At 37.5% G+C, this 21,380-nt stretch overlaps 1 protein-coding gene across 8 annotated transcripts in view; it reads right to left on the reverse strand.

Moving 5' to 3' along the window:
* The window catches only part of LOC101893244 (cytosolic purine 5'-nucleotidase), a 110,212-nt gene that overhangs the window by 60,618 nt on the left and 28,214 nt on the right, over nt 1-21,380 (reverse strand). The window contains exon 2 of one of the 8 annotated variants that reach the window (XM_011292598.3): nt 14,462-14,663. The exons of 6 other annotated variants lie outside the window; for them this stretch is intronic. In XM_011292598.3, the coding sequence (XP_011290900.1) occupies nt 14,462-14,535 (74 nt within the window). In that variant the 5' untranslated portion in view covers nt 14,536-14,663. Of the gene's footprint in view, nt 1-14,461; nt 15,078-21,380 lie in introns of those variants that run through there. One more of the 8 variants, XM_011292593.3, reaches the window with a different exon arrangement.

Raw genomic sequence — 21,380 nt, forward strand, 5'->3', positions numbered from 1 at the left:
TCTTCCATTGTCTGTTGGAGACCTTGAAGTCTTCTATTGTCTATAGGAGACCTTCAGGTCTTCTATTGTCTATTCGAACCTTTGAGGTCTTCTGTTGTCTATAGCAGACCTTGAGGTCTTCAACTGCCAATAGCAGACCTTGAGGTCTTCTGTTGTCTATAGCAGACCTTGAGGTCTTCAACTGCCTATAGGAGAGCTTAAGGTCTTCTACTGCCTATTTGAGGCCTTGAAGTCTTCTATTGCCTATAGGAGAACTTAAGGTCTTCTATTGCCTAAAGGAGACCTTGAGGTCTTCTATTGCCTATAGGAGACCTATATGTCTTCTATAGCCTATAGGAGTGTCTTTTATCGCCAATAGAGTAGTCCAATAGTCCTTGAGGTCTTCTGTTATCCCTAGGAAACCTTAAGGCCTTCTATTGTCTACAGGAAACCTTTAGGTCTTCTATCGTCTAAGGAAGACCTTGCGGTCTTCTATTGACTAAAGCAAACCTTGAAGTCTTCTCCTGTCTAAAGGAGACCTTAAGGACTTGTATTGTCTATAGGAGACCTTAAGGTCTTCTATCGCCTATAGGAGACTCTAAGGTCTTCTATTGCCTTTAGGAGACCTTAAGGTCTTCTATCGCCTTTAGGAGACCTTAAGGTCTTCTATCGCCTTTAGGAGACCTTAAGGTCTTCTATCGCCTTTAGGAGACCTTAAGGTCTTCTATCGCCTTTAGGAGACCTTAAGGTCTTCTATCGCCTTTAGAAGACCTTAAGGTCTTCTATCGCCTTTAGGAGACCTTAAGGTCTTCTATCGCCTTTAGAAGACCTTAAGGTCTTCTATCGCCTTTAGGAGACCTTAAGGTCTTCTATCGCCTATAGGAGACCTAGAGGTCTTCTATCACCTATAGGAGACCTAGAGGTCTTCTATCACCTATAGGAGACCTAGAGGTCTTCTATCGCCTATAGGAGACCTTAAGGTCTTCTATCGCCTATAGGAGACCTTAAGGTCTTATATCGCCTATAGGAGACCTTAAGGTCTTCCATCGCCTATTGGTGACGTTAAGGTCTTCTGTCGCCTATAGGAGACCCAGAGATCTTCTGTCGCCTATAGGAGACCTAGAGATCTTCTATCGACTATAGGAGACCTAAATATCTTCTATCGCCTATAGGAGACTTAGAGGTCTTCTATAGCCTATAGGAAACCTAGAGGTCTTCTATCGCCTATAGGAGACCTAGAGGTCTTCTATCTCCTATAGGAGACATAGAGGTCTTCTATCACCTATAGGAGACCTAGAGGTCTTCTATCACCTATAAGAGACCTAGAGGTCTTCTATCGCCTATAGGAGACCTAGAGGTCTTCTATCGCCTATAGGAGGGTAAGACACTCTTTTGTTGTCTATAGGAGACCTTATGGTCTTCTATCGCCCAATAGGAGACCTTAAGGTCTTCTATCGCCCAATAGGTTTAAGGTCTTCTATCGCCTTAAGCTCTTCTATAGACTTGTATTATCCCTAGGCGACCTTTAGGTCTTCTAGTGTCCATAGTAAGGTCTTCCAATGTCTAAAAGAGACTTTGAGGACTTCTTTTGTCTAATCTGGGCTCCTATATTGCATTTGGTTGGAAAAATGTTTTCTTTCTAAAATTAACCTCACAATTCGATACCGAAAAAACGTGATAATAATAATTTTAGGACAATTAGAAATGCTGCTGGTTATGATAGACCAATTTAATGACGAAAGATTTAGCAACAACTACAATAATGGGATTTGTGATGATGCTGATGATGATGACGGGAATGACGCAAAACTTATTCCAACTGACGTTAGATAGACAACCAGCAGCAATGAATGTTGCCTCTGTTTCTGATGATGATGATGGTCATGACGACGATGGCAATGACAATGACGATGGCAGTGATTATAATTATGTGTTAATTCTATTGTTTGGCATTTATTTAATTTACTTGGAATGGAGGAGCTAAATTGGGAAAATGTTATATTAGAAGATACCACAAACGGCTTTAGAATGAAGAGAACAGCATTTAATACTTTTTCCAAGTATAATTCATTAAAAACGACAGACCACAATCTACCTCCTTTTAATCCCTCCCCTCTGGCTATGTACCTGTGCATAGAAACAATTATCATTTTGAAAACTATTTCAATTAAAATGTATACCTTGCGGTATATAATGGATGAAAATGCATGCAATCTTCTCTTGTACGTGGGGATTATTATTTTTTTGCTATTCATTTTCATGTCGAAAGAAATGTTTTGTTGTGGAAACATTTTTGCTCATTACTCGGGATTGGATTACCTCCTCGGAGATAATGCCTTGGAATTTCTTCGAAATGCAATTTGCATTTGCAACACGTGTGGGATTTATTATCTGAACCGAATTGTCGTCAGCTTCTTTTGAGTGATGTGATATGAATGGAAGGTCAATGGGGGTTAAATTTGGGTTGTATTTTCTTAAGTAGAGGTATCGTCTAAATGTCGAAGTTGGGTGAATTTTGTTTACTCTGATTTGGAAGAAAATGTAGTTGTGAAAAAAAAAACGAAATGATCTGCCCAACTTTTCTCTATTCTTTCTTGCCTCATTTGGTTGGCCCATGTGGGCCAACGTTATCATATGGCCCCCATACAACGGTACCTCCTGATATTCGGTATTTTAATGGTTTTAGCGACATTATTCACCGGAATTGTTTCAAATTTGGCATTTGAAGTTCGAAATGAATACTACAGCCTAAGACAGAAAATTGTCTGTGCAGGTCCAAGTCTTCGTATAGCCCCCATATAACGCTACCACCCGATATTCGGTATTTTAATGATTTTAGCGACATTATTTGCCGGAATTGTTTCAAATTTGGCATTTAAAGTTCTTAATGAATACTACTATCCTAAGACAGAAAATAAACCATGTAGGTCCACCTCTTCGTATAGCCCCCATATAACGGTACCTCCCGATATTCGGTATTTTGATGATTTTAGCGACATTATTTACTGGAATTGGTTCAAATGTGGTACTTGAAGTTCAAAAAGGATACTACAGCATAAAACAGAAAAGTGGCCATGTAGATCAGCGTCTTCGTATAGCCCCCACATAACTGTACACCCGATATTCGGTATTTTGATGATTTTAACGACATTAATTACCGGAATTGTTTCAATATTGGTATTTGAAGGTCGTTATGAATACTACATCCTAAGACAGAAAATGAACCATGTAGGTCCACGTCTTCGTATAGCCCCCAGATAACGGTACCTCCCGATAGTTGGTTTTTTTAGACATTATTTTTTTTTAGAGACATTATTCTCGTTGTGGGAAAGGTACCAAAAGGGGTGCCTTGTGAAAATATTGCAATATGCGAAACTTAAATATTCAAAATGTTGACCCGTTGTGGGGGAGGTACCAGAAGTAGTAAACCGATGTATCTCATCTTAACACCAGATATTTTAGTACTAAAAATATTGGATTGTGAGAAATTTGAAGAGCATCAGGTGCCTTCTTCACATTTTCACAGAGTTACAATTATTCAAAATTTTAACCCGTCGGGGAGGAGAAGGAAGTGGAAGTGGTCCGATATATCACATCTTCACAGCTAATTTTGTGCTGATGGAAATATTGGAATATGCGAATTTTGGAAAATAATCAGACGCACACTTCACATTTTATGACCTTCATGGCTATTCAAAATTTTGACACGTTGTGTGGGAAGTACCAGAAGGAGTGGTCCGATAAATCCCACCTTATCACCTGATCTTGTGTTAGAAAAAATATAGCTATATGTCAAATTTGAAGACAATCGGACACTTACATCACATTTTATATGAATTGTAATTATTCCAAATGTTAACCCTATGCGGGGGAGGTACTAGAAATAATGGGCCGACGTCTAACATCTTCACACCAGAGCTTGTGTTAATAGAAATACTGGAATGTGTAGAGTTTCATTTCATTTTATGAGAGTCATAATTCTTCAAAATAATGACCCGTTGTGTGGGAGGTACCTGAAGGAGTGGTCTGATATATACCATCATTTCACCAGATCTTGTGCTAATAAAAATATTGAGATGTGCCAAATAATCGGACGTCCCATTCGCATTTTATAAGCTTCATGTCTATTCAAAATGTTGACCCCTTCACATCTTCGGATCAGATCTTGTATTAGTTACAAGTAAAAAAGATTAAGTTCGGCCGGGCTGAACTTTTAATACCCTCCACCTTCGGGTAATGGGAACATTAGAACCAATTATGACCCACAAATACCGATTTTTAGACATATTCGTGGGAAAACGTGATCGACTCCAAATGTCCTGAAACGGATTTGATCCAAAGAGACCTAGGGCCTAAGACGTTATTTCGATGAGGCACCTTTTGCCCGTATCAAAAAATATACAACCTTTGTATGGCTGAAGGCATAATTAGGAAGCATTTTAATTTTTTGGGAGCATTGATGCAAATATTTTTTTGGGGTGCAATGAAAATAGAGTTTTCTTTTCTTAGGAAACTTATAGTGAAATATTATGTAGAATATATTTGTCCTTGACGTGATCTTCCTCAAATGATGTTTTGAAGGAGATATTTGCATAAACTCCAATAAAGTACTGCTTTAACCCTAAAATGTGTTTTTAATATTTATTTTATGAGGAATAAATTTTTAGAATCATTTGACTTGCCGCGATCCTATTTAAGGGGAGTTTCATTTCATTTGACTTGCCACGATCCTATTTAAGGGGAGTTTTTAACAATAAATTAAAAAAAAGCACCAAAAAGACCACCTTTTTAACTCGTGCTCTTATCTGCCGAAGATACTATGTGTCTAAAATCGACGGATTTCAAGGAATCTTAAAACAAAAATTTTCAAAAATGTGAAAGAGGTGGAAATTTTCCCTTCTATTTAGGTTACTTTACGATGTAAGCATTCAAAACGTCGATAAACTTGTCTATTATTTTTAATTCTACATCTAATCACCTGTATTTTTATACCCTCCACCTAAATATTTTGCCACATTTTTCCACTGATTTGTCTGAAAATTGTTTTTTGTAGTTCGCAATGGATTCTAGCTCCGTCGTCGGAACATAGTATATATAGGTTCAGGTTCTTGTATAGCCCCCATATAAAGATATCTCCCGATATTCGGTATTGTAATGTTTTTAACACATTTTTTTTAAGGAATTGGTTTTTGTAGGTCATAATGGGTTCTAGCTTCTCTAGGTCCACGTTTTCCTATGGCGCAGATATAATGATACCCACCTATATTCGGTATTTTGATAATCGTAGTCACATTGTTTTAAATTTGGAATTAAAGAAGATTTTGATTTTGAAGTATAAAATTCTCTATAGAGGTTCCCGTTTTGTTATGGCCCTCAAACAACGGGTTCACCCAGATTATGGTTTTTTGAAAAGTTTAACAGTATTATTCAAACGGTCTTACTGCCGAACTTAATGTTTATACCCTACACCACAAGGTGGTCAGGGAATTATGTCTTTGTGCATTTGTTTGTAACAGGCAAAAGGAAACGAGATAGACCCATATAGTTCCTTTTGATGATCTGCATAGAATCACATTCTGAGTCGATTTATGCATGTCCGTCCGTCCGTCTGTCCATGTATTTTTGTAAACAAAGTACATTTCGCATTTATTAGCCGATCCAGATGAAATTTTGCACAAATTATTTGTTTGGCCCAAAGACGAACCCTATTGAAATTAGAGATAATCGGTTAAAATTTAGATATAGCTCCCATATATATCTTCGTCCGATTTGCATTTTATTGTGCACCAAACGTGTTATATCAGCCCGAATAGTATGGAATTTTGCACATACAACCAAATTAGGCCTAAAAATAAGTATGCCAAATTTGATCGACATCGGTTCAGATATAGCTAAAGCTCCCATATATATTGTTCATCCGATTTGTTATTATTGTCCTCTGCAGCCGTAATATGCACTCAGTAACAAGGATATTTGGGGAAATATATCAAATACAGCTCAGAAATACATTTGCAAAATTTTATTGAGATCGGCTCAGATTTGGATATAGCTCCCATATATAACTTCGTCTGATTTACCTTTTATTGTGCACCAAACGTCTAATATTTGCCCAAATGGGATGAACTTTGGTACTTACGACCGAATTGAGTCTAGAAGCTAGTATGCCGAATTTGATGAAGATCGGTTCAGATATAGCTATAGCTCCCAAATATATTTTTCATCCAATTTGTAGTATTTGTTCCCCACAGCCGTAATATGCACTCCGTAACAACAATATTCAGGGAAATATATGAAATACAGCTCAGAAATATCTTTGCCAAATTTTATCAGGATCGGTTAAGATTTGGATATAGCTCCCATATATATCAAATGGGCAATACATGTCCGAATTTAGAAGATACAAATGCTTCGGCATATTTAGTCTTTTGAAATGTTCATAATATTTTTCATAATTACTGCAAGGGAAGAAGATACATTTTAGCTTAATTACTGAGAAAACCCGACCAGAGGTTATGATGACACTGACTACAAGAACACAAGAATTGTGGCAATGATGTGGGCTCTTAAACAAGGAATGTGGATGGATAACAATATATCAGCATTGACTTGATACTTCCAGGTTTCGTTGTATTCTATGCGCAATAGAGGAGCTTCAAGTCACCTATAAGCAGGAGAAAACCCCAACGGACATCGAAAGACCTTAACGTCACCTATAGGCGATAGATGACCTTAAGATCACCTATAGGCGATAGAAGATCTTAAGGTCAGCTATAGGCGATAGAAGACCTTAAGGTCACCTATAGGCGATAGAAGACCCTTAGGTCACCTACAGGCGATATAAGACCCTTAGGTCACCTATAGGCGATAGAAGACCTTAAGGTCACCTATAGGCGATAGAAGACCTTAAGGTCACCTAGAGGTGATAGAAGACCTTAAGGTCACCTATAGGCGATAGAAGACCTTAAGTTCACCTATAGGCGATAGAAGACCTTAAGGTCACCTATAGGCGATAGAAGACCTTAAGGTCACCTATAGGCGATAGAAGACCCTTAGGTCACCTATAGGCGATAGAAGACCCTTAGGTCACCTATAGGCGATAGAAGACCTTAAGGTCACCTATAGGCGATAGAAGACCTTAAGGTCACCTAGAGGTGATAGAAGACCTTAAGGTCACCTATAGGCGATAGAAGACCTTAAGGTCACCTATATGCGATAGAAGACCTTAAGGTCACCTATAGGCGATAGAAGACCCTTAGGTCACCTATAGGCGATAGAAGACCCTTAGGTCACCTATAGGCGATAGAAGACCTTAAGGTCACCTATAGGCGATAGAAGACCTTAAGGTCACCTAGAGGTGATAGAAGACCTTAAGGTCACCTATAGGCGATAGAAGACCTTAAGGTCACCTATAGGCGATAGAAGACCTTAAGGTCACCTAGAGGTGATAGAAGACCTTAAGGTCACCTATAGGCGATAGAAGACCTTAAGGTCACCTATAGGCGATAGAAGACCCTTAGGTCACCTATAGGCGATAGAAGACCCTTAGGTCACCTATAGGCGATGGAGGACCATAAGGTCACCTATAGGCGATAGAGGACCTTAAGGTTACCTATAGGCGATAGAGGACCTTAAGGTCACCTATAGGCGATATAAGACCTTAAGGTCTCCAATAGGCGATAGAATATTTTAAGGTCTCCAATAGGCGATAGAATACCTTAAGGTCTCCTATAGGCGATAGAAGACCTTAAGGTCACCTATAGGCGATAGAAGACCTTAAGATCCCCTATAGGCGATAGAAGACCTTAAGATCCCCTATAGGCGATAGAAGACCTGAAGATCCCCTATAGGCGAAAGAAGACCTTAAGGTCACCTATAGGCGATAGAAGACCTCAAGGTCTCCTATGGCCAAAAGAAGACTTCATTGTCTCCTATGGACAACAGAAGCCCTCAAGGTCTCTTATGGACAATGGAAGACCTCAAGGTCTCTTATGGACAATGGAAGACCTCAAGGTCTCTTATGGACAATGGAAGACCTCAAGCTCTTCTATGGGCAATAGAAGACCTCAAGTCCTCCTATGGCCTATAGGAGAACTTAAGGCCTTCTATGGCCAATAGAAGACCTCAAGGTCTCCTATGGCCAATAGAAGACCTCAAGGTCTCCTACAAGCGAAAGAAGATCTCAAGGTATTGGCCATTGGAGACCAATAGAAGACCTTCATGTCTATAAACAATAGAAGACCTTCATGTATATAAACAATAGAAGACCTCAATGTCATCTATGGCCAGTAGAAGACCTCAAGGTCTCTTAGGGACAATAGAGGACCTCAAGGTCTCCTATGGCCAATAGAAGACCTCAAGGTCTCCTATGGCCAATAGAAGACCTCAAGGTCTCCTATGGCCAATAGAAGACTTCAAGGTCTCCTAAGGCCAATAGAAGACCTCAAGGTCCCCTATAGGCAATAGAAGACCTCTAGGTCTCCTATAGACAATAGAAGGCCTCAAGGTCTCCTAAGGCAATAGAAGACCTCTAGGTCTCCTATAGGCAATAGAAGACCTCTAGGTCTGCCATAGCCAATAGAAGACCTCTAGGTCTCCTATGGCCAATAGAATACCTGAAGGTCTCTTGTGGCCAAAAGAAGACCGCAAGGTCTCCTATGCCCAATAGAAGACCGCAAGGTCTCCTACAGGCGATAGAAGACCTTAAGTTCTGCTATAAACAATAGAACACCTCAAGGTCTTATATAGGCTATAAACGACCACAAGGTCTCCTATAGACGATAGAAAACGTCAAGGTCTCCTATAGGCGACAGAAGACCTTCACGTCTCCTATACAGATGGATCTCCAATGGACAATAGAAGACCTCAAGCTCTCCTAAAGATAAAAAATACCTCAAGATCTCCTTTGGCCAATAGAAGACGACAAGGATCCATATGGCCTATAGAAGATCTCAAGGTCTCCCAAGGCCAATAAAAGACCTCAAGCTCTCCTAAGGCCAATAGAAATAGAGAATACCCTTACGTGCCTTCAGAAGATGGAATAATTTTCATAACTACTACCCCTATTCCCACACGTTACAACTCCTACATTTGCCTTTTTCAAATTTATCCTCAATTTCCATTCCAATCAAAATTCAACAACTATGATTCGACAGCTTTCCAGCTGTCACCCCAAATAAATGTAAAATGTTAATACACAGCAAAATCAAAGGATATGCATGTTTAGAATATGTAAATGTGTTGGTAGGTCCATTGGTTTGAGAGTATAAATAAATCTTGGGATTAAACTGTCACATTTGTTTACAACTCACATGAATTTATGACATTTGTAGTCGGTAGCAAACAGGGATTATGTATTCGGATTTTTTGTTTAACAGAGATTTAAAGTGGATTTGCAGTTTTTTTTTTTTTTTTTGTAGACCCACAACAACAACAATGTATATACACATTCATAAACATAATTGTATTACTGTTTATTAATATTTGGTATTGAATTAAAAAAATCTCCTCTGATCTCCAACAGAGTCTGTATTTAAATTTAAAAATATATTTCGATTCACACTCTCCTATGGAATTCCTTATCGTTTTATTGGTATAGCAAACCTCCCGCCCCCCCTGAGGTGGGAGGTCATGTTGGTACCTAATAAAATTTGCCAGACTATTTATATGGCTTGCAAATAGTTTCGTATTCCAATATCAACTGATAAGATTCCTTTTGTATTTGGATGGAGATAAACAGTCGTCGTCTGTCTCTGTCTGAATCTGTAAACTTGAAAATCTTTGCATATTTATATATTTTTAGTTACTTAGCAAAACAAATAGATAGACAGTCAGACAGACACGCACACACACACACACACATCCATTCATACATACAAGCATTCATTACGGAACGACAATAAGTCGATTTATTTATTTATTCTGCTTAAGTTTATTTAAGTTTCCGATCTATTGGCAAATAAATGGTTTAAATAAATAAATAAAACTTGAGTTTTGTCTGTTTCGACAGTAGAGGAGAGACAAATTATGTCCGTGAAAAGATTTCGATTCAATATTAAATTCGATAAAGTGGAAGGAACTATACCGGAACTATCCTATCAAGTTTAGGTTCATTTTTATGCCGTCAGCAATATGGCTTCAGAGGGTATATATCATTTGATACGCCCAAAACGTGTCTCATCGAAACAACGTTTTTAGTCCCTAGGTCTTTTTGGACCAAATCCGTTTCAGGACATTTGGAGTCGATGCAGAGAGGTCTGTCCGTCCGTCTGTCTGTCTGTCAGTTTGTGTGGCTGTTGCGCACGATAACTCTCAAAGGGAGTATTCGAATTGGTCCAAACTTGGTACATCGTAATAATATTATCAAACATAAATCGAGTTCGGAGATGGACAATATTGGTCCACTCCTTCTGGTATCTCCCCCCACAAAAGGTGGAAATGTTTCAAAAACTATTTTACTGCACAGAAAGAGAAAGTATAGTCCGATTTTGCTCCAACTTTGCAAATCCTAATATTTGCATCAGTGCTAGGTCAGGTGCGAAAATGGACAATATTGGTCCACTCCATCAAGTACCTCCCCCACAAAGGGTCAACATTTCAACTCTTATAAAATGTGATATCAGAGTCCGATTGTCTTCAAATTACACACATCACAATATTTTTATTAACCCAAGTCTGGTGTGAAGATGGAAATACTGGTCCACTCCTTCTGGTACCTCTCCCACAGAGAATCGAAATTTTTAATATTTATGAAGCTCATAAAGCACGAAATTAACATCCGATTCCATTCAGACTTGGCACATCTTAATATTTTCATTAAAAGAATATCTGTTATATAGATGGTAGAGATCGGACCATTTCTTCTGGTACCTCCCCCACAAAGGGTTAAAGTTTTGAATAACCAAACCGATTATAAAATACGAAATAAGCATTCAGTTGTCTTCATATTTCACAAATCTCAATATTTTTATTAACCCAAGGTCTGGTGTGAAGATGGAATATATCGGTCCACTCCTTCTGGTACCTCAACCACAAAGGATCGAAATTTTGAATATTTATGAAGCTCATAAAACGAGAAATTAACATCCGATTCCATTCGGTCTTGGAACATCTCAATATTTTTACTAACACAAGATCTGTTATAAAGATGGTAGAGATCGGACCATTTTTTCTGGTACATCCCCCACAAAGGGTCAAAGTTTTGAATAACAGAAACGATTATAAAATACGAAATAAGCATCCAGTTCTCTTCATACAAGGTGAGATGAAAAAAAAACGGCAACCAACTTCAGACTGCTGTCATTTCCAAACCACTCGTCCGACAGCTGTTAAAATTATTTCAGTGACAGCTCATTATATTGTTTACAAGCGTACAAAAGAATTTTGGTGAGAATATTCCAGAAAAAAAATAAACGTAATGGAATTCAAGCGTGATAATGTGATTTCTTTATATTTGACGGGAAAACCACAAGAGGCTATCGTTGGAGCACTCCAGCATTTAAATGTGAATAGATCTTTTGTGTCTCGACCATCGCTCGTTACCGGGATACTGGCGTGTAGCGTAGCCCGACGTCAAGGAAGTGGTCGGAAGGAAACAGCAACATCAGCAGAAATGGTTCGGAAAGTAAAGAAGCGTCTTGATCGAAACCCGCAACGCAGTGGCCAAAAAATGGCTCGTGAGCTGAACATATCAGAATATTTCATTCGGCAAATATTGAAGAATAAGCTCGGGGTAAAGCCATTGAAATTCCAAAAAATGCAAGAACTTACACCGCAACAGAAAGAAAATAGACTCAAAAGAGCTAAAGAGTTGCTTCGCTTGGCCGAAAGTGGTGAACTGCAGAATTTGGTTTTCTCCAATGAGCCGATGAAAAAACATTCGTTGTCCATCGTTTGGGTACCAGAACTCAAGCGCTGGCCATGGTGATTATGTGAGCCGCCATAACAGCCGATGGTCGCTCTCCGCTCCTATTAATCGACCGTGGCATCAGAATAAATGTCGAATATTATCGCGAAAATATTCTGGAGGGTGTATCAAAGCCTTGGGCATGCAAACATTTTGGTCGCAGACCTTGGATACTTCGACAGGACTCAGCACCACTGCACTCAGCATGCGCCACCCAAGAATGGTTACAAAATGAGGTTCCACGCTCCATTTCCAGTGCACAATGGCCACCAAAATCTCCAGATACCAATCCGTTGGACTATTGTGTATGGAGTATTTTGGAAAGCAAGGTTGGCACTAAAAATACCAAAGTGTCGATCATCTCAAGCAAGCGCTTCGCCGGGAATGGGCCAAAATACCGCAGAGCAACAGTGTGTGACGGTTTCATTGGCCGTTTGAAGGCTATTATTCGTGCCAAAGGTGACCGATTCGAACTTATATTTGCATCAGTGCTAGGTCAGATGCGAAAACGGATAATATCGGTTCACTCCATCAATTACCTCCCCCCAACAAAGGGTCAACATTTCGATTATTTGCAAATTAAACACATCACTATATTTTTATTAACCAAAGATCTGGTGTGAAGATGGAATTAATCGGTATCTTCTTGTACATCACCCACAAAGTTTCAAAACTTTGAATATCCGTTAAGCTCATATAACGCGAAATTAACATCCGATGCCATTCAGTCGTGGCATATCTCAGTATTTCTATCAACCAAAATATTTTGGAAAGGAAGGTTGGTACTAAAAAAATACCAAAGTGTTGATCACCTCAAGCAAGCGCTTCGCCGCGAATGGGCCAAAATACTGCAGAGCAACATTCGGGCATCGTGTGACGGTTTCATTGGCCGTTTAAAGGCCATAATTAGTGCCAAAGGTCAAAAATTGGAACAAATCTAAACTTATTCTAAAATTTGATGCTATTTCCGACGTAAAAAATATGTCGTTTGACTTTGTTGCAGTTTTTTTTGTCTCACCGTGTATGTATTAAAAAAGTGGAATATTTCGGTCCGTAATATCTGGCACCTCACACATATTTCCACATTTTCCAAATATTTGCACATATCTCTTTTAAAAACCAGTAAAGAAAGTCTTAAAGTCGGGCGGGGCCGACTTTATGATACCACTTTGCTAATTTAGTAGAGCTGCGCATAACAATTAAAATTTTTTATGGGAGAATTCAATCATACACCCTTTGATTATAATTCAAAGTTCAAAGGACTAAAAATGCCGAAGCATTTGTATCTTTTAAATTTGGACTTGTATTGCCCATTTGGTACACAATCAATTTGAAAACGGATAAAAATATATATCCAAAATCGGAACCGATCTCGATAAAATTTGACAAAGATATTTCTGAGCTGTATTTAATATATTTCCCTGAATATCGTTGTTACGGAGTGCATATTACGGCTGTGGGTAACAAATGTAACAAATCGGATGAACAATATATATGGGAGCTATAGCTATATCAGAACCGATCTTCACCAAATTTGACATACAAGCTTCTAGACTCAATTCGGTCGTAAATGCCAAATTTCATCCCACTTGGGCAAATATCAGACGTTTGGTGCACAATAAAAGGTAAATCGGACGAAGTTATATATGGGACCTATATCCAAATCTGAACCGATCTCGATAAAATTTGGCAAATGTATTTCTGAGCTGTATTTGATATATTTCCCCAAATATTGTTGTTACAGAGTGCATATTACGGCTGCGGAGGACAAAAATAAAAAATCGGATGAACAATATATATGGGAGCTATAGCTATATCTGAACCGATTTCGATGAAATTTGGCATACTTATTTTCAGGCCTAATTTGATTGTATGTGCAAAATTCCATACTATTCGGGCTGATATTACACTTTTGGTGCACAATAAAAGGCAAATCGGACGAAGATATATATGGGAGCTATATCTAAATTTTGACCGATTATCTCCAATTTCAATAGGGTTCGGCCTTGGGCCAAAGAAATGTTGTTTGCAAAATTTCATCTCAACCGGATAATAAATGCGACCTGCATTTTGTTCACAAGAATACATGGACAGACGGACGGACGGACGGACAGACGGACTGACATGCATAAATCAACTCAGAAAGTGATTCTATGCAGATCATCAAAAGGAACTATGGGTCTATCTCGTTTCCTTTTGCCTGTTACAAACAAATGCACAAAGACATAATACCCTGACCACCTTGTGGTGTAGGGTATAAATATAGGAAAGTACCCGATATAGTCCTAATATGGCATGTTGTAATATTTATATCAGACTTAGGTCAAGTACGAATGACTGTTCCCCCAGCACTTAACGTTGCACCTAACTCCGTTATACTCCAATGCACTTAACGGCCTTTCATTGTTAGGGTAAAAAAATTCACAATTATTATCTCCACTTGGCAGCGCACTGCAATTTCCCCCAAATAAATATTACTCACACATATTTCTTTTCAATTTCACAATATTTTCTAATACCCCCAATAACTTCCTAGAAAAATGACACCCAATTGCAAAAATAAAAAAAACATTTTTTTACCTGTGATCCAATTCACGTTTGTAACGATGTGAGACATCCAATGCGGATAGGCCATTGATAATTGATTGATCCATATCGTTTTCGCCGATGGTTGCACTACGATCACGAAAATTCTCACTAACCGTTAAGTGGCTGGGTGTTGTTGCTGTTGTTGTTAATTCGCCAGCTACTACTACTGATGTGGGGCTCGAAGGGTTTTTTGCTAAAGAATTTGAACGAGAACGTAGTTCAGTTGGGGTTATGGGTATTAGGCCGGGATTTAAGATCTCAAAAGCATCTTGCGAAATTTCGGGCATTTTTATGCGAATCGAATTCAAAAGAAATCCGTGGGAGAGACGAGTTCAAGTTATCAAAGCAAAAACACACACAATTTTAAACTTTTTATTTTTTTTTTAATTTTTTTTTCTGTTTTATTTTTATCAAATTAACTGGTTTTATTTGCCCGCACGAAATTATGTCACTTTTTCACTGCAATATTTTATATTGCCTGCTCTGGTTTTCGGTTATTCAGGTTTTAATTTTTATTATTTTCTTTATTTTTTTAATTTTAAAATATTTTATTTTATTTCTTGGATTTCGAAGCCCACGTTAGCTACGATCGAATGCCACTTTACAACTGAACCGTTTGCCGAGATGCAGGCCAAATAATTTACATGTGAAGAAAAATTAATTCATTTCAAAAAAAAGAAAACAACAACGAATTAAGACGTTTTCTTATTAATTTCATTTGACTATGCCGTTGTTGTTATTGTTATTGCCATTGTTGCTTTTTTAGACAATTTTTCAATATTTGTGTTATTAAATTTCAATGAGGAATTAAACAAAAAAGTAAATAAATATTTGCCATTGCCCTCAATGCGAATTAGTGCGGCTCATTAATTCTTTTTACACACTCACACCAATGGTTGTTGTTATTGTATTATGACTGATTATCAATATCTTATCAGCGAGTTGTTATCACCACAACCACCTTCCCCAGTCGACCCAGCCAGCCAGCCAACACGTCATGTCAAATACCATCAACTCAACACAACCCACCAAACACGATTAAATGTATGGTTGATTATGTGTTACTCTTCCAAATGATTTTCAAGAGAGAGAGCATCAAGAGATGAGATAATACAGAGATGAAATGAGATGAACAATGAACAGATTTTATCATGCCGCTCTCTCTTAAGTAAACAACAATATGAAATTGCAAATTGCAGTAATGTTTTAAGAGTGTGAGTGAAAGAGATAAGGGGAGAGACAATTGCCATTACATTGGTAGCAGACGGTGTGTGGGTGTTTTTCAGAGAAGAAAACGAAAACATGTTTTACAAATCAGGCAGAGTATATTACCGCTGCTTAAAAAACAAGAGACCGTCCACCAGTCATTTCTCTTAGCTTTTTGAAATCATCAACAAATCAGATTTTTTATTGTTAATTATTAGCTTTATTAGTAATAATTTTTTTTCAAATTATTAATGAAACTAATAATTAACAATAAATAAAGTTTTGTTTTGATGATTTCACAAAATAAGGAGAAATTAACTGGTGAGCACCCTCTTATTCTTAAGCAGCAGTGATATTAGAGAGACAAGAGTGGGGTGATGTGTGGTTATATTAAAACTCATGTTTATACAAATGAGCCCGCTCCAACTGATGCATTGGAAGACTACATTAAAGCATTTATTTGTGAGATACCGGCCGATATATGGGAAAAAGTATGCCAAAATCGAACTAAGCCGATGGACTATTTTCAGTGCAGTAGCGATCAACATTAGCATGAAATAATTTTCAAATATTAAATTACATAGACCGATTTCTTGGAATTTCATGAAAATAGAGCCTTCTTTTCTTTGGTGACTTATTGTAAAATTTTATGAAACATATTTTTGTCTTTGACGTCGTCCTTCTAAAATGATGCTTTGTAGGAGAATATTGCATAAACTCACATAAAGTACGTCTTTATCCCCAAAAAATTGTTTTTAAATTTTGCGAATTCCTGACATTTGGGTAAGATTTAGACTTTTGATGTCTTCTGGGACCTATAGTAGAATTTAATGACAAATAGTTTTGTAGAATATTTTAACTTGTTACGATTTCGTTTAAAGGAAGTTTTTAACCATATTTTGAAAAAATACCAAAAAACCCGATATGACTCACTTGAGGAACCAAAATAATCCTCCTATTGTTAGCTGTAATATACCCGATTACATTTTATATCTTAAAAAAGAAAAGGTCGATCATAGCAAGAAGACCGGCAAAAGGCCCTCCGAACAGAAAACCTTGAGAAGGCCTTTTTATAGGAATGGTCTTCTGTAGACATGAGACCTTTAATAGGTCATCTATAGAGAGAACACCTTCAAAAAGGGTTTCAATAGAGAAAAAAACAAAAATTTCAAAAAGATATTCTATAGAAAGAAGCGAGCTTCAAAGGGTCTTCTATAAAAAATAGTACCTTTTCATGATCTACAGATCAAAGAGAGCCAGATGGAAGACCCTCTTAATAGAAGACATCTATAAATAGAAGACCTTGACGAAGACTTGCCAAAAAGTTTCAACAGAAATGGATTTCAAACAGGTGTCTGCAGATATAAGGCCTTTAAAAGAAATTCCAAAAAGTCTGTTACAAAAAAGCCTTCAAACAGGGGTTCTATGGACAGAATACCTTGAAAAGGTTCTCCAAAATCAGCAGGCATTAAAATGTTCTTCTATGTATAGGAAATCTTCGTAACGCCCTTTATGAATGTAATACCTTCAAAAGATCTTCTAGAGACAGAAGACCTTAAGAGAGAGGTCATTTAAAGGATCTTCCATAGACAGAAAGCCTTCCAAAGGTTCTCAAAACATCTTTAACCAGTAATAAGGAAAAAACGCTTAAGTTCGTTCGGACCCATTTGCCATAGAAGGTGGAAGCCATTCTGAAATCAAAATACCAACTTCGAAAAATTTTATGAAGAACAATATTTTAAAATAATCGAATTACCGAATATTGGGTAATTCTGTTATATGGGTGCTATGAGAAAACGTGAAACGTAGACAGTTTTTGGCGAAAAAGTTTTCTATCCTCTTGGAACAAAAACTGCCGATTTATAGCAAATTGGGCTAAAGGTATGACTGAAACCTCCAAAAAATCGTTTTAATCGGATCATACTGTTATATGGGAGGTACGAAAATTCTACCGACCTAAAATACATTTAAGTAATATGTCCATTCCGTTCGAAAACTAGGTTGATTTCCACAACGGATTGATTTATGGGATATTCTAAAATGTGAAAGTTCCGGGTCACATAAGAGTTATATCAAAAACAATATTTTGAAAAGTTAAATCTTCAACTGGAAACACAAAATGTCCTACTCATCTGCTAAGGCGCCTCCAAATGAGGGTAGAAAAATAATTTCCTGATGCCAAGAGTAATTTTGCCACCTTTAGAAAAATGTGTTGCCAGAAGAAAATTGACAACAATGTTGATGACAATCAAAACATTGTTATGTTCTTCACCTTCTATACGGCCGATGTTGACGACCCACTTTATGTTGTTTATTTATTCTGTTTTATTTTAACATATTTGTCTATTAGATGTTTTCATGGAGCTTGCAATAACAATAACACTCTGAGAGTACAGAGACAAATTTGCATAGAGGCAGGCACAGTGTTTCGAGGTGATGGAATGTCGGAGTGAGCTCAGAGGACAACTACTATAGAGTAGATGAGCTCCGAGGTCATTTACTATAGAGTAGATGGGCTCAGAGGTCATCTACTATAGAGTAGATGGGCTCAGAGGTCATCTACTATAGAGTAGATGGGCTCAGAGGTCATCTACTATAGAGTAGATGAGCTACTATAGAGTAGATGAGCTCAGACTATATATCTACTATAGAGTAGATGAGCTCAGAGTATAGCTACTGTAGAGTAGAAGAGCTCAGATGTCATCTACTATAGACTAGAAGAGCTCAGAGGTCATCTACTATAGAGTGGAAGAGCTAAGAGGTCATCTACTATAGAGTAGTAGAGCTCAGATGTCATCTACAATAGAGTAGAAGAGCTCAGAGGTCATCTACAATAGAGTAGATGAGCTACGACGTCACCTACTATAGAGTTGATGAGCTCCGAGGTCATCTACTCTAGAGTGGATGAGCTCCGAGGTCATCTACTCTAGAGTGGATGAGCTCCGAGGTCATCTACTACAGAGTAGATGAGCTCAGAGGTCATCTACTATAGTGTCGATGAGCTACGACGTCACCCACTATAGAGTTGATTAGCTCCGAGGTCATCTACTATAGAGTAGATGAGCACCGAGATCATCTACTATAGAGTAGATGAGCACCGAAGTCATCTACTATAGAGTAGATAAGCTCCGGGGTCATCTACTATAGAGTAGAAGAGCTCAGAGGTCATCTACTATGGAGTAGATGTGCTCAAAGGCCATCTACTATTGAGTAGATGAGCTCAGAGGTCATCTACTATAGAGTAGATAAGCTCGGAGTTAGAGCAGCTCAGTTGCATCTAGACAATGGTCATCCATTCTCTCTTAATCTACTATATAGTTACTGCTACCCACTGTCTCAGCCCACACACTTCAGTTTTCTTCTTCCTTTTCTTTTCAACAAAGTTCCTATTCTAACATCTTAAAGCTACAAATTCTCGCAGATAACTGCAGACATTTTGAGAATATTCAAGTAGTAAAAACGAATGAATGAAAGAAGAAGCAAAATGGAAAATACCATTTTTGTTTTGTGATGTTGATGAAGTTTCTATCATGTGTTGTTTTTGTTGTTTTGTATATCAAAACAATAACAACAACAACAACAACAATGCTGATAGCAGCATCAAACTTTTCCAATGCAGCAAAAATGGTCTTTGTTGTCATTTTGAATTTCTAATATTATTTATGAGTTATCTACAAGATGAGGGAGGAGGAGGAGAACACGAAGAAGAAGAAGCAGAAGAAGACGTCGACGAATAAACTGATGTTTGTTATTTTGATGCGAACTTATTTTGTTTGATTTGGCGTAGTAGATTTTAAACCATCACGGAAGCTGATAACAGAATCGGAATAACAAAAGCAGAGAGAGAGAGGAAACACCAGCACCAACTGGAGCGTAACTTCATAATGTATTCAGTTATGGTATTAAAAATTTAACCCACGTTTTATGGTGCAAAAAATGTTTATGACATTTTACCTATTTGCATCTATAAAAATAGGTTAGATTTATCGAAGTGTTTAAAATTGGAAAAAAAACAAAACAAGTAAACAAGGATGTGCTGAATTCTCAGATTATCTGTCTGGGAAAAAATTAAAATTTTTGCGGGTACTTGTTACGAAAGAAGCTATTAGTTTGTTGTGGCGGACATAAAATGATGACAGTCCATAATGTAGTGAAGGCCTAGATATCAAGAACATAATTTTTATTGAAGTGTGTATCGAAGTTCATCTACTTCAGAGCAGATGGGCTCAGATGTCATATAATTTAGGGTAGATAGGCTCAGAGGTCTTCTTATTTAGAGTAGAGGATCTCAGAGGCAATTTAACCAAGAGTAGCTGTTGTCAGAGATCATCTACTATAGAGTAGCTGTTTTCACAGATAATTTGCTATAAAATAGATGGACTCAGAGATCATATACTATAGAGTAGATGGGCTTAGAGGTCATCTACTATAGATTAGATGAGTTCAGATGTCATCTAATATAGAGTAGATGGGCTCAGAGATCACCTACTGTAGAGTAGATGAGCTCAGAGGTCACCTACTGTAGAGTATATGAGCTCAGTGTGGAGTTTTTGACTTTTGTTAAAATTTTGAATATTTTTAATTTTTTATATCCTACACACAAGCCATTTTGGCTTTGTAGGTTATTGTAATGCCAATTTTTTTAATCAATAAAGATGTCCTATAGGACAAATTAAAAAAAAAAGTTGATATTCTCGGAGATCATCTACAGCGGGGTAGAAGAGCTGAACCCATCTACTATAGAGTAATGTTTATTTTGAATGAATAACTGTTTTTATTATACCCTACAACACTATGTGTTGGGGGTATTATAAGTTTGATTGGGCCAGAATTTATGTAACACCTCGAAATATTGGTTTCCCATATAGGAAAGTATATATGGATCTTCCTAGCTCGCCGAGCTGAATCGATCTAGCTATGTATGTCCGTCCGTCCGTCTGTCCGTCTGTCCGTCTGTCCATGTTAATTTGTAATCACTCTACAGGTCGCAATTATGGTCCGATCTTCACGAAATTTAAAATGAAGGTGGGGCTAGGGTCAGAATAGAACCCTATTTCTTTTGGTGATGATCGCATAATATTTAGGGGTTGAAATGGACCAAATACTGAAAAAATTCCTGATTTTGCACTTGCTCTACAGGTCGCAATTATAGACCAATCGATGCGGAATTTCGCATGTAGCTAGAGTTTAGGGCTGGCAAGAAGCCTACCCATTTGGGTGGTCATCGGATAATATTTAGCGGGTAAAATAGCCCATATCTTTTTTGTTGAAAAAAATCAAAAAATTTTCATTAAACCGCGAATATTTTAAATCCCGACGATATCACAAAGCCATGACAAGGTTACTTCTGATCTTTACATTGATGTTAACATCCAACAAAACGGATATATAGCAAAATATGTGCGATATATATGTTTATCAAAGCAGATATGCTTGAAAAATCTCTTATATGTCGAGAACGGCTGAACTGATTTCGACAGTTCTCATTAATTCAGAATGGCCTCTTGGCAGGAAACATAAAACGTCTAAAAAATCGCATAAAAATATCTCTCTAAAGATGAAAATATTGATTTTGTAAAATTTTCTCATATTTTTTCGATTTTGTCATATTTTTGGCATATTTTCATTTTGAATTAAACATTTGGTAATATTTCTACAGCTAACAAAACTAAGTAGTTAGGATATCAGGATATCATATACAGAT

This window comes from Musca domestica, unplaced genomic scaffold (assembly GCF_030504385.1).
Source record: "Musca domestica strain aabys unplaced genomic scaffold, Musca_domestica.polishedcontigs.V.1.1 2, whole genome shotgun sequence".
Taxonomy (NCBI): domain Eukaryota; kingdom Metazoa; phylum Arthropoda; class Insecta; order Diptera; family Muscidae; genus Musca; species Musca domestica.